Source organism: Cottoperca gobio, chromosome 17 (assembly GCF_900634415.1).
Source record: "Cottoperca gobio chromosome 17, fCotGob3.1, whole genome shotgun sequence".
Taxonomy (NCBI): Eukaryota; Metazoa; Chordata; class Actinopteri; order Perciformes; family Bovichtidae; genus Cottoperca; species Cottoperca gobio.
The window spans coordinates 22,871,030-22,886,217 of record NC_041371.1 but is presented as its reverse complement, the minus strand read 5'-3'; the positions used below and the strand labels follow the sequence as shown (position 1 = coordinate 22,886,217).

The following is a 15,188-nucleotide window of genomic DNA, read 5'->3' as shown; positions in this document are numbered from 1 at the left end:
CAGGAGTCTCCAGACAAAAGAGCTCACGTGCATTGAAGCTCATGGGCTTCCATAACACCTGCAGTCCAACAGTCAGAACAATTACATCTTATGTATTTACCTAACCGACTGACCTCGATGGAAGATTTCATGAGGTCAAGGAAAGATGTGAAGGAGAATTTAAAATAACTATAAAGACGGTGCTGAGAGAAATATAAATGTTGCTGCTGCAAAGAATTGTGGGACAACATTGTCTCCTTTCCTTTGGTAAAGGATGATCCAGTGTCCCCTCTGCTAAAGGAGATGAGAAAGGAAGCACTGAAGCACCTTTCCTTAGTAGTTAGAGAACCCCCCTGGCTCTCATCATGGCTGCCACTGAGATACTTCAGGGTCATTTCACTGTTGGGAACCTTCCTCAACTAAAGAGAGACTTCTAAAGGAAGACTTCACCCAAACAATGACTGTTTGTACATCTCACCCCGTGTTACCTTCTTAAAGAAAAGCACTGCTGTTGCAATGAACATTATGGACTGGGACCATCCAATACATGCAATTGACTGATTTAGAAAAGTGTTAAATTAGTCTTAAAGTCGTTGGAGTTACAGACCTTTGTCTCGTCTGACATTTGGACTTGTCACACACAGGTGTAACTAATAACTAATAATGACTGTATCTCTAAACAGGTGGGCCAGTTCCAGGGTCCTCTGTCACGGCTTAGTGACACGGCTACATTTAATCGGAGTCTCATTACTGTCATTAGTTACACCTGCGCTTCTCCTTCTGACTCATCATGTTCACTGTGAGGCAGGCCTGTGGTCACGCAGACCTGTGGTGAACAAAGCTGTGTTTTAACATCTGTAATGCTGGAAAAGGGAAAACAAAAAAGCTCTTAATAAATCATTCTTAATGTTTGCTGGTTCCACTGATAATCTTACATAATGAACAATTTCAAAATGAGCACATGGATTATATTTCAACTTTATAATATTCCTAGAATATTCTTATAAGGACTTCTAAAGCACTGCACAGAATAGTGACTATATACTATCAGTGACTCAACATATTTCAGATTCAGAATCCAGTTTATTTCAAAGTTTTCATGTACAAGCAATTTGCTTTGGTGTATTAGTACATAACATAAGATTGCTATTATGTATTATATAATAATATATATTTGTAATATGGTAGTGTAGGTACAGTTATATTTGTAAAGCATCTCATGTCATTAATGTCCATGTCAAACTCAGAGAACTCAGTTATTATAAGAAAGTAGTTATTAGTCAATTGCATCATTTCCCCCTCGACCTCCAGGCCTCTGCTCTTCCTCTTGCTTCCTTGTATTTGCGGTATTCTCTTTATATCATTGCTCTTCTTCCTCCTTCTGACAGGGAGAATGTGAGAAATGCAAAGTGTAAAGACTGACAGCGTCTACACACAGTATATAGTTAACGCTCAGTTCTCTGCTGTTTTGAGTGAATTTTTGATTGACAATATATTAAAAAGACATAATGACATGTACATAAATAAATGATATATGCACAGCCTCTTTGTGTAATATTTGTCAGAAGGATACAAAACAATAAAGCTTATTTCTATTGTTAGAGTTTACTATTTTTATTTCAAGGTTTATGGCTATAAACATTTGGACATTATTACCTCAGATTGTTAGACAGTAGTATTACTGTTAGGAGACAAAGTAGTTTAGTTGCTGTTCAATTTTGATTATATTTGTATGTCTTTGCCTTCATTTGTTATTCTGGGTACTATATATTTGTGTTATTTTGTAAATATAAGTTTGTTCAGCTCATTTAGTTATCTTTGTGCGGTTTTGTCAGTAAAACCAGTCAGTACCTTACCCCATAAAACAAGTCTCAGTTAACAAAGAGGCCCTCGGGTCGGACCAGTACACGTATACTCAACACAAACACCCTACATATGGATGCTCTTACGCACATCACACTCGCTCCTGTGATCATGTCTGGACACCGTTCTGTGTTGGAGAACTGAGCTGGCTCCTGGAAAGCAGATGTATGAATTAGCCAGAGAGAAATCTTAGACTGACTCGGGCACATACACATAGTGTTCCATGCTAATGAGCCAACAGACTGCACCACAGCGGTGTGAAAGCTGTGCATGGATGCATGTGTGTAAAAGATGGATTAAAAGAAAATGCTAGCCATCAGTTTGTCCAGTCTGTGTTTATGGATGCTTGATCTTGCTCAGTATCGTGCTAATTGTTGTGTGGCATGTTAGCTCTGTTTTGATCGGTTCCATGTACCATCAGGACAGTTTAGTTAGCCAGTTTGGTGGCTGGGACTCAGACAGCAGTGGACTGGATTCTCCTGACCATGTTTTTCTGTCCTCTCCGTCTGGTCATCAGGTACCTCAGGATGAGTGGAGCGGCTTCTCTCCACTGGGGAAGGAGGACGACATCCCCTGTCGGAGGATGAGGAGCGGCAGCTATGTGAAAGCCATGGCTGAGGACGACAGTGGAGACTCTGACGGGAGTCCCAAACCCTCGCCCAAGGTCCAGGCACGCCGAGCCAGCTACCTGAAAGCCACACAGCCGTCACTGACAGAGATGACCACTCTACAGTAAGTTTCATTCTCTCTCTCCTTTTTATCATTTATATATCAACATTATATATTTAGCATGAATCTGTATTTGTTATTTTTTTGACCCTGCCTTTGTATTTCATTTTATAGCCGATCGAGGCCATGTTGGGTCTGATGTATTCTGAGCAGACATTCTTAAAAGGCACAGAGAACAATAAGGTCCCGGTGTTGACATCATACTGGCAGGCAAAGAAACAAAGTTACATTTCATAATGTTCCTGTTTATAATCATCACAGAGATGTGTGGATATCTGCCATTATAAGCACAGTGACACATTGAAAAACTTGAATAAAAGTAAAACAATTAAACTTGAAAAAAGAGATCATTGCTGTGGTTTAAAGTGAAGTTCACAGTGATCATCTTATACTAATATCAAAAGCATTAGCTACTTCTGACCTGAGCATCAGTTTAAGTTTATTTCACACTGTGATCCTTAATCAAGTGTAATTATGATGAACAGCACATTTGGAGAGTTTGTCACTGTAGCCATGTTCCACTCATATAAAGCCTGCAGCAGGATGTGGTGTTTGCTTTAACATTAGTCTGATCCTCTAATTAACAAACAGATGGGGCTCCTTGTGTGTGATCAACTTCATCTCAGTAAGAACCAGAGGTGGACTCGACCCGAGCTGCTCATTATACTTATACATATGTTTTTCATTACCTCTGCAGTGTACCCTGTATTTCAAATATTCTATTACAGTTTAACGTATAGTTCTTACAGTATTACAGTAGATGAACTGGATAAATATATCAGTATCAGATGTTTTATGACTAAAATGATTTGTGCATAAACCTCGATCATAATGAATGATGAAGACTTATGTCCTCTGGAACAGATATTCAGTTTAGGAAGAAATCCTGTGTTCTCCGTATTGAAGAATTCTTCACATTTACTTTCAATCAGATAATTCAGTATGTTAATATACACACCACTAGTGTAATGCCTCATTTAGCCAACTGGTAACTTATATTTTTAAATGATGTAAAAAAATTTATCTTGAAAGTCACATTGAGACTAAAACGTAAGACACAGCAAAGGCAGGGTCAAATAGCAGCATCCAACAATAACCAGCATATGCTCCATCACATTGTACAGTGAATTAACAAGGCAGCAGTATGTACACATGTGTTTGTTAGATAGTTGAAGCAGCTAGCAGTGACCTCTCACTTTATTCCAGTTTAAACTTGTCCTGCAGACGGTTGCAGGACCTTGGAGCGTAGTGGAGCAGGCTTCTTTACCAGCCTCTGTACTATCAGAACGCACTTTAAGCCATGTGTGCGTGATTATGACATCCGGCTTAAGTAAAAGAGAAATTCACCTGAGATGATCTTATGGACTAAAATGTACCGATGTTTTAACCTACGCAACGTAAGGGATCTCCATCCCACCATGCTGTACAGTATAAGGTACCATTATAGGGGCTAAAGCTAGAGTTAGAGACATGCCTCAGGGCTGAGTGATACAGCGGGCACGTTTGGTCGAGGTGGACGGTGAGGCAAACCTGTAAATAACCTGTAAATCACCAAAGACGGAGAAAGGCCAGCAACAAGTGTTTTCTTGATGCCACGGTACAAACAGGACTTTGACGTGTACAGAAAGCCTGGTGTGGATTTAAATTCACTTGTGAGATAATCAACGTAGTGTTTAAAATGTCGACATTTTTTCATCCAAATTCCCAAGTATTTGTAACTGTCAACGGACTGAGTAGAGACAACATCAACACGATTGAAGGACCGGCTTGGAACACAAGAAGAAAGCATTTTGTAAAACATCTATAAACATTACAATACGTTCATGGTTAATAATTGGTTTCTGGTCCACCTGTCTCTATAATGCATATGTTTTACAAACGATTTAAGAAAGATTTACACATTTGGTAATCATTAACCAATGCTTAATACATTATATAAAATTTTAAATGTGTGCAACAATAAACCGTTAATAACAGTTTACTAATGTAATCAGAATGTAATCGTCTTGAATTCGTATTTTTAAGTAAAATTCTGGGGAAGCAACTCAATATATTCCCCCTAAAAAAGCTGCTAAAGGTACGTGTGTAAGTGGGTAAATCCTCCCCTGAGAGAGCAATAATCTTCCGTCTAATCTCCAGCAGGAAGCCAGAAATATCACCTTTGCCTAATTAAGCTTTCACAGCTCTCTAAATAGTGAGAGTAATTACAGTGAGTAGTCGAGGGACGGCCTGCTTTTCCTGTCTTCTCCTGTTACTGTGTCATGCACTCTCTCTCTCTGCTCATGTACAGTCTGTCCTCTAGTGTCTTAACACCAGCACACATACAGCTAAACATGGACTCCTGAGTGAAAAGTGCATGTTTCTGTGTTTTAACATATTATAATATATGGTGGGTTCTTCGGTTCCTTTCTCCTTCAGCTCAGTCAGTTAGCAATTGCCATGTAAAATAAAGGCATTTTTATTTTTGCACAAACCCTACAGTGTGCTTTGGATGATTCTTTTATTAGGTTTTAAAATTTGATCAGAAGTTACAGAAATTCACACCCTGACTGTAAATGCTACTATAAACATTGTTTCTGCATGTACAAGCCAACATTTACCTATTTTGGCAGAGTATGAATTACATACACCCACACTTCTCTCACTTTAATAGAAAGTATCATTATAGTGTTGATGCTTCGAGAAACAACATTCATAATGGTATGGTAAAAAATGACCAGAAAATGCTCGTACAGCAGAATCCACAGTCCTTATTATTGAAGTGTGTGTGGGAGCGTTTCTAAATGTGTACATAAATAAATGCTAGTTATTATAAGTTCCATACACACAATCAATGATTAAGTCAAACTCATTTCTCTGTATATTACTTTGCTTTTGCAATGAACCGAGGTTCATTTACAAAATGATGCACATCAGACATACATGATAAATAACATCCCTGTAAAAGACCCTTGTAGGAGATTGTCATAGATATTGAGGAACAGCATTATGACAAGTAACTGTCCTTAATTTCCCTCGGGATTAAGTATCTATCTATCTATCTTCTGCAAAACCTATGTTTGATTTTGGAACTTTTAGTTCAGTCTGAGTTACATTCAAACAGTATGTATCAGTATGTCAGATATACTGGCGCGTCTCTACCAACCGCAATGGCTCTGAGGTCATAGTACACATGGAAATATGAACTCTGATTGGTGCGGTGGGAAAACAAGAGGAAGTGGTCAGAGTTGTTGTCGCCATTTGGAATAAACTTCTGAGATCAATGTTCTTTTGGAACAACTAAATTCTACTCCAATATTTCATAAGCGTGGCTAGCATTGTTAGCATTAATGCTACCTTAACTGCTGTTGGCCTGTATGCAGGTCGAATGTCTTTGTCAGTTTTTGGAGCCACTATGCGATGTCAAAGATGTTTAGGTTAGTAGATTAATAAATACAATAAAATGTTATGTTGATGTGCATGCTGAATGAATTCAGCAGCTCAATCACCACCACCATGGTTGAATGATGTGGTTTTCCATACAACATGAAATGTGACCACTGTTCTGACCGAAATGGAGTATGACAATGTTTTCTAAGTTCATAGATAACCTTGTGTATAACTCCACATCCCTGTTGTCCCTCTGTCAGGATTTCAACGGAGCACTCTCCAAAACTGCAGATCAGGAGCCACAGTTACCTGCGTGCGGTGAGTGAGGTTTCAATCAATAGAAGCCTGGATACCCTGGACCCCAAAACCCTCCTCGACCCCAAATCGCTGCTCTCCTCACCCCAATACCGATCACGCAATGAAAGCTACATGAGGGCCATGAGCACCATCAGTCAGGTTGGTTGCCAACACTGCTATTTATAGTACGACCCACCCAATCATTTCACCATACATACCACACTAAGGCTTGGATGGATGTGATGGAATATGTGGGGAGTGATCTTTACCACATTGAAAAAAAATCCTTGACTTACATTTAATTCCATTACTTCACAGATGTTTCGGCTGATTCGTTCATCAGGGACATGCTCATGCAAACTATTAACAGCATGACCAGTCGCATTTCTTTATGTCATTGTCTTTAAAGGAAGGGTTCACTGTTTTCCAACACAGACCTAAATACAATATTTAGTTATACATAAAACAATTTCACCACACATTCATTTCTGAGAACTGCAGCTTTGTTTTGGACCTTAACACAATCCAATGAAATATTTGTTTACTGCCTTGAAAATTAGGATTATTGTTGACAAAACAACCTCAACTCAAGGTCCACATACTCATTTATTCTGGAGCTTTTGGACATATCACATGGTCGTCATCAGCAATGACATTGAGTTTGTTCAGTTGCCAAGGATCTGTAGCTGCTCACATCTAAAAAGCTATCTTCGAGGCTCTATTCCCAGAGCAGCGGTGATGCATATACACAAGTATACTGCACATATCCACCTCTTGGTAGTGATATTTACTCTATACCAAGCTAAAAGTAGGCCTTCCTTCACTGTTGCTTCAATAGATGAGTATACAGTTTTAAAATCCGTAGAAGCGAGTGGAGACCACAGTCCACCCACCTTTCAAAACAGCACTACACCACTGTTTAAGGACACATCATAGTCCTGGTTGAAAAACAGTGAGTCCATCATTGTTTGAAAATGGTTCAAATAATATCTGAGCCTGTCCATACGAGAGGATGAGAGTCAAGTTTCCAACTCCACAAATCCATGCATCACATTACAAGTGTTTTCTCAAAAGATATGTCTGGTGATATTCTATCTTCTTGTCAACAAATCCCATGTGCAGACCCAAACCAACACTAGATAGATAGATAGATAGATACTTTACTGATCCTGAGGGAAATTTAGGAATAGGACTAGGAATGTATCCTACAAACAAATATTGCGTTTGTATCAAAGCCAAATATATCTTAATTCTCCGTAGCGTGGAGCTCCACCACTGTCCAAAAAGCACATTAATGAATCACACCGTTGCATAGGATGACATGTTCCTTCCTACCATGAACACACTGTAGTTTAGTTTGACACAATAGAGCAGTGGTCTTCACTATGTTTTACGTGAGAGCCACATTGATAGGACAAAGTCAATAGGAGAGCCACTTTTACCGCAAAGTATGAAAAGCAACATCCAGTCATAAAAAGCATGTCTGCTTATCAACCTGTCAGCCCACCCAGAACATACAATATGCAATGTAGCCAACCAATACATTCAATAAAAGCAGGATTATCTTAATACTGGGATGATGTCTTTCACAATTTTTGAGTCTGAGAAGGTTTTTTTTGCCCGAACCAAATCGGTTCAGTTAATCGTTCAGCTGTATTAGTTGTCCTGTGTACGAGCCTTTGTTTTCCAGAAAGAGAAGAAGAAAGCTGCTCTATTTTATGTATTTCCAGGTGCGTAAATTTCGTTGAATTTTGGATGCGTTGTTTGGAAATACGGCTCCAAATGTCTTTGCTTGAAACCAGAGCGGGTTTGTTTGCACAATTGCTCGTCTTGTATGGCTCGTATCTTTCTTTTTTTAACGGTAGCAGCTGTTGTCTGTCCACAAACCACATCTCCAGCATCTTCCGCTCGATTCCACTGTGGTTTGATGCTCCAAAGACAAATCTTAATTTTAACGCTTGTTAAAACCCCAGTGACCAGCTGCTTTAATAAATGACTGAACCTTTAAAAAAACCAAAAAGAATGAAGTGTATGTGTTAACCGTGAATCCATAAAGATCAACATCTTCATTGGGAACCAATGGTTTGGAGCTAAGAGCAGAGAGGGTAGGGAAATCAGAAAGTATTGAGAGACGCACTAGCACATTGTTGGTTTGGGTCTTTTTATGGTATTTATTGACTGTAAGAAAACATACAGAATTATGGCAGAAGAGGTGACAATGCCTCACATTTGTTTCTATTGTATTCCTCTTTGAATATTTGTTGTTGAGGAGTCTGCACACAGCACTGATGGTTGTTTCTGCAGATTTATTTTTCTTACATTTTTACACCTGGCCTATGCAACGGCAACTTTCAAAATATAAATGTTGTTCAATCATATTTTAAGGTAATTAAAATGAAAACTTGGTGTTGGCAGCATTTTTGGTAACCTTGGAATAAACGTTACTTTACTGCAGCTGTCCACACCTTTAATGAATTTCACTCTATTTTACTCTCTCCTGGCAGGCTACTTTCTTCTAAAGCTACAGCACGTGACTTAAAGCTGTGCCCAAAGAGCCTTCATTTGTCCCACCTTAGCCTTACCTGAAACCTCCACTTGTATTACTCATCCTGAACCTGTCCCTAATAATCATTACCATACTGAAATGCCTCTATTAACATTTTTAATATCCTCCTCTGCATGGACCCAATCATAGAACTCCAATTAAACCACTTGCACCATATGCTTTTGTCTTGCAGTTGAGATCCATACAATTTGTTTTCAATTCAAGTAAATGTGAGTCAATGTGAAAATTAAACTCAGTGATTGGAAAAGAAAAAGAAAAAGGGGATAGCAATTACAAATAAAATCCCAATACTAGGATATTGCAGTAGGCCTGCTGTTTGTGTTTGTGTGAAAGACCGAGAGAGATGGCAAGAATTCTACTTAACATGAAATAAATAAATAATAGCTTTGACGCCATAGTTTTAAGGGTGTGTCTGATGTTATGTATGTATGCTGTCAGTGTTTGTATGTGCACCCCCGGAAGATTAGCAACCACTGATGCAAAAGCTAATGGGAGTATGAAACAGAGTTGAAAGACCATGTACATAGTTAGAAACATTATCTTGAGTTGAAAACCCCTGGCTGGATGGTGGTTATTAAACACTATTTCCTGACACCAAAGGAACATTGGTGTCAACAGAGGTTGGAGCATAGGAGCAGATGAGGTTATGTTTATGCTTATTTGGTGGCACAGTGCAATTCTGGTGCTCATTTTGGTACACAATTGCGTTTGTGTAAAGACCTGCTCAGACAACCTCTTATCGCAGATGCAGGGCATCAAAATGTATTTATTTATATGTTAGAGTCTTACCAATAATATTATCCACATGTGCGTAATTCGATTGAAATGTGGATAGTGATGTTTGGAGAGTGAGTTGGCCAAAGCAATTTATAGAATGTCGTTTCTTTCCCGTGCATTTGTTTAAACACATGCAGTCGTCACACAGCAGCAGAATGTTTCATCTGCAGTCTCTGCTTTAGGGGGGCTGTGTGTCATTTTACACGCAGATGGCACATCATGGTATCCTCATTCATTTCTAAATGTCTATATATTAGTTTAGAAAAGTTGAATGAATATTTTTAAATTCACACGTGCACAAGTATTTCTATGAGTTTCTGCCTTTTGTCCACACCCAAACAGCGGTGAAGATTTTCAGAAACGTTTTCAGTGTTGACGTGTAGACTGGGAAAACAGAGGTTGTAGTGTGTAAGGTGAAGCAAGGGTTAAGACTAGCACTTGGGGACTGGATTCGATACCCACCTCTTCAGTAAATTGAGGTGCTAGGAAGAGATAAGTGCACAAGGCTGTTGTTAAGTATGAGAAGCTTTTTGATTTTAGTCACCTAAAAATGTCTTGTTCAGCGATCTGTACTTAGCTTCATCCTATTGTCGCTTTTGAATCCAAAAAAACAAGAATGCAATGGCCATAACCGAGATGGCAACGTCCAAAATGCCAAACTCATGGATTAAAAACCGTAGTGCACAAACCAATAGGTAAGGCACAGTGACCACCAATAAGTCCAACCTAGATACCAAGGAGCTGCCAGCAAGCAAGCGAGCCCTCATTAATGTATTTTTGTCCTGCATGCCCACATCTCTTGCATCTCAAACCTTGACTAACAATAGTGTGCCTTTTTTTTAATTATAAAAAATGACACTAGTCTGAAAGTTTCCCCAATGTCCATCTTCTTCATTGCTGCCTCTGTTTCCCTCCTCTGATGTCCTCTCCTCCCCTCCTCCAGCTGAGTGAGGTGGAGGTGAACGGGCAGATTGAGCAGGTTTGTGAGCAGGTCTACAGTCAGATGCAGGCCCAGGCCCTGGAGGCTGCCATGGATCGCATGGACACCATGGACACCATGGACACCTTGCCTATGCCAGGATGCTTCCGGATGCGGAGCCACAGCTATGTGCGGGCAATTGACCAGGGCTGTTCAGGGGATGAGGAAGGGGAAGGAGGGAGACCGCTGCTCCTGCTGCCGTCCTCCCCACCACGCACATCTGCCACCACCGTCAGGACCATCCAGAGCAGCACAGGTAGGGCACTAGAAGACAGGAATGGATGTTCAGTCCGAATGTGTTTGTATTTGTCTTTTTTCTTTTTAACACTAGTGTGTCCAAACTTTTCATTCAAGGGTCCAACAAAGTATAGTCCTGGGCCATGAGGCAAATTAATGAGTGTTAAGCACTTTGTGCTGTACACTTGATCAGATGATTTTATCACTTTTAAATTAAACTCGGCAGTAAAGATCACACTAGAGATCAGTGTTTTGGACTAAAGAATTGCCGGGGCCTCATCAGTGGACACCTCTGTAGAACGCTCAGCTGCTGGGGACTATCATCACATGACATGTCCATACGCTCCAGCTGCAGGTCTCCCTGTACTCCTTCCACATCTGCAGAGATGTTAATGGCACGTTCTGAAAGTCAGTGATCCGAGCACAGTCACTTATTTCCACATTTTCCGAGAAATGTTTAATTTCTCGCACAGTTGGGAAGTGTGAAGCATTGCCGTGCCTAGTTTGCCTCTCAAAAAGTGTAATCTTTACAACAAATGATATCATGTTAGCATACGTTTGCGACACAAGCTTCTTTTCCTTGCAATTCTTTCTTCAATTTGGCCAGTGAGCTCATTTTAAACAGGGAGGTCTGCCAACCACTCAGGGGTGCTCAGTTCAACGAGGCTGTGACCTTTTTCTTTTAAAGAACAGTCAATTTCAGATCTCAGAATAGAACCGCTCCAGAACCGTTCCAGGACTGAACCAGCCGATCCACTGGAATCTCCTGTGCTAACTGTGCACTTCTCACTTTCTTTGTACTGCTGCCATTTCTATCGCAAAAATTACAAGATTCACCCGTTGCATAACTTGTGCATTAAATACCACAAAATCCATTGTTCATTGGTCTCACATGACTATGAAAAGTCGAATGTCAGTCTTGAATCAGGGAAACCTTCAATCAATTGAATCGTTTACTTTATTATCTTTTAACCCTGACTTAACCTCACTTTTCCAATGTTCTTTTTCTTAGCTCAAGTTTAATCCTCACATGTATGATAATCACTTGGCTGTTACATCATTAATCATTATGAGTAACAAGCACACTGCTGCTTGAGTCTGGGAACAGTGTTCAGATATGTGATAATATGATGAGCCAAATTAATCAGCTCCTCCAGTTCTCTCAAGAGAGCTGACAATTATCTGGCCTCCATTTTCAAGGGGCTTCGTTCTGTGGTGTCTCATGAGATGGACTGTTAGTCACATTTGTCAAATGCATCACTCCAAACATGGTAGTTCTAATGTTCAATCATACAATGTAAATACTACAACCCCTTAGAATAAATCACTTGTTTAGGAGCTGCAAAACAACTTTGCATCCTTTATTCTGAATGTAGTTTCACAAGCTTGCGAAAAATGTATCAATACAAAATAATTGACATTGCCTGCTTTCAAAAACCTCTGTAGGTCTCACCTTGCAGTCAGTAGTGAAGAGCAAAAGTTGTTTTTAACAGAGTTCATCTGATAAAGTACGGATGAAAATGTGTAAGACTTGCTTACGAAAAGCAGAGGAGGATAGCAGGAGTCCTCTTGAAACAATGTAGGCCACTGGTTTAACAGGGATCAGTTCAAACCTCATTTTGTTATTGTTTTCTTCTTAATCTGGACTGCAGTTCTGTAGATTACACAAAGAGATAACTCTTCTTACTACAGAGATCCCTTTGGGGAAAAAGTCAGTCACTTTTTAAATTTGACTCCGTGTCTCGTGTCTACACTGGCTCAGTACTCACAGTCCAATACAACACCATGCAGTTTCACACATAACAGGAGGCAGAATTATAAAACGCTTCGGGTTGCAGTTACGTGCATAACTGCACTCTGCAGTGCACTGTAACAATGAACCAGAAATCTCACAGAGATAATCTTGTGAAGCCAAAAAAAGGCTGTCTTTATGCGTGGTATTCAGATGAGAACATGCCAGAGTGGATGCCACAGGGGACTTGATGTCGGCTGTTTGGTATTAGGGTTGTCTATATTTTCAGTGCTCAACTGGGGATGCCCTACATTTGCTGCTCCTCTGGGAATTCTTATAGAGTTAACCGAGAGGATAAATGGACACACGCACACACACACGCGCACACACACACACACACACACACACACACACACACACACACGGATAAGTACCAATGTGTATATATGTATTATTCACTCATGCACACACTCACACATGCTTCTGCAGTCACACAGTACAGTAGATGGTTAGCTCCACATCCACATGGCTGGACACTGTGCTGATAAATGTTGGTCCAATGTCCACTGAACTGAATCATCCATGCAGGCCTATTGTGCAACTGAAGTATTATCAGCACAGTGTTATTTGTTAACAAATTGTACAGTCTAGTATATTTAATCAAATGTGAGTTCTAATCCACAAGGCAAGAAAACGCAAGCGAAAACATGCATTCTCCCTGTAAAGACAACCCACCAGAGGACAGAGTATCCAGTGAGGCATTTGTTTAGTTGTCGCTGCCAAGAGAAAATGTCATTGAGCCAAATCATATAGTGTGCATCAACATCATTAGCCTGTTATATAGAAAGTATTCCTGTTGACTGTTGGTCAGTAACACTCTTGCAGTTTGGTATTACCAAAAAGTTTGATGAGAGTCTTATGTTTTATTTCCCTAGGTGTATAACAAAGACTTAAAAAAGTGAGTTTGGCGCATTGGCTTTACGAACTCAATTAAAGTTGGGACACACCCCTTTCTAAGCTGAATCTATCTGAATACATTATGATTATGTGAATAAGGAAAAAAGGCAAAGGTGTATCAGAATAGTCATATCTAGAGGTGTGTTAACCGTGACAAGCGATGGGACACGGTTCCTTTCTGTGCCTCTGCGCCGGTGACAGACGAGGCCAGAGGCATTATGTTTTCGAGCTACGTACTTACCTCTGCCTGTCCCATGTTGTTGTGAACACGATACCACAGGAACACTTGGACACTCTGGTTAGCATAAAAAAAATAAAGCTAGCATGGCTCTGTCCAAAAATTACAAATGTGAAGACTTACCAGCATGTCTAAACTCACTAATGAACTTGTTATATCTTATTTTTTTAATCCGTACAAAAACCAAAGCATGAAAATAACAATTTTCTGTTAAAAATAAAGGAAATAAAACACAAACGAGATGGAAAATACACAGAGAGAAAGACGAGTCTACCACAAAGAAATATGTACCAACGTGACTGAAAGAGGGAGAAAGGCAGAGTCAGAGGTTTCAATAGTAGAAAGCAATTTAAATGAGGTCAGTGTGAATTAAGCTGCAAAGCAGGCCCAGATTATCACCTCCTCTTTGTGATTCCTCGCAGATCCAACTTTCCCAGCCGTCTGTTCTCCATTCAGCTGCTGAGGACACACTTGACATCAGCCATAGAACATCCTCCATTTTCATACGTTTTTTTTGGCCTTAGTGTAATACACTATAAACAGCCTTTTGGAACGTTTTCTCCCAGTATAATGTTTAACCTTTGTTGAATGGGATTAATAAGTCCTTACAATCAGATAAAGTATTTACTTTATACACATTTATTTTTACACCCCCTTAAAACTAATGCAGTCTTATCCATCAGCTCGGCAGAATACTGTACCTTCATGAAAGTTCTACTACATGGTGTTCGTTCATTTTGGAGACTGTTGTTGAACTCGAGTTTCTGTCTACCTTATTTATATCAATAAGAGCCGATAAATATGCATTAGTTTTAACTATGAGCACCTAAAAAAAAGGCAACTAATTGTATATTTTAGTTCTTGCTGTGGTTGCCAGGGCTAGATTAACCCACCAGCAGGCCACAAGGCAAAAAATAAGTGTTCATTTACTTTAATTGACTTATTAATCCATAAAGGACTTTGTCTAGTAAGATTTTGTTGGAGTGTGTGAGCTGCTTGCTTCATTGTTTATGTAACGTGAAGGCCTTCATTTGTGTATGTAAAGGTTCTCTATACGATGTTCAGGGCATTAGTATAGCAGCAAACAACTACTGCTATGTAAAGATATGATGTAGTAATGTCTTCCTGAGGAGAGAGTGAAGTCGCTCTCCCTCTGTGTGTGTTGAGCTCCTTTGTGCTTTGTTAATTAGCCGGTCCACCAGCACATGCATAGTGCATGTTAGTCCCTGTTTGTGTGCCCCATGATTAGCTAGTGGCTGCTGTCTGCACTGCGCTCATACGGCAGGCACCGCTGATAATGCCGATGTCGCGGAAACGTAACACCAACCCTCCGGTCCCCCACAGGTTAACTGTTAGCTCTGTCAGCACTGTTTCCGTCCGCCGTGTTGAGATCCATGTGGATGCAATCCCTCAATCCATCATATGATCTGAATATCGGATTGAGAACCTTTAAAACAGGGGTTCT

General features: G+C 39.9%; 1 protein-coding gene across 1 annotated transcript in view; it reads left to right on the top strand.

Annotated features, from left to right (window-relative positions):
- The window catches only part of LOC115022653 (disks large-associated protein 1-like), a 100,789-nt gene that overhangs the window by 48,114 nt on the left and 37,487 nt on the right, over nt 1-15,188 (top strand). The window contains exons 4-6 of the mRNA XM_029453707.1: nt 2,360-2,574; nt 6,201-6,396; nt 10,524-10,815. Coding sequence (XP_029309567.1) covers nt 2,360-2,574; nt 6,201-6,396; nt 10,524-10,815 — 703 coding nt within the window. The remainder of the gene's footprint in view (nt 1-2,359; nt 2,575-6,200; nt 6,397-10,523; nt 10,816-15,188) is intronic.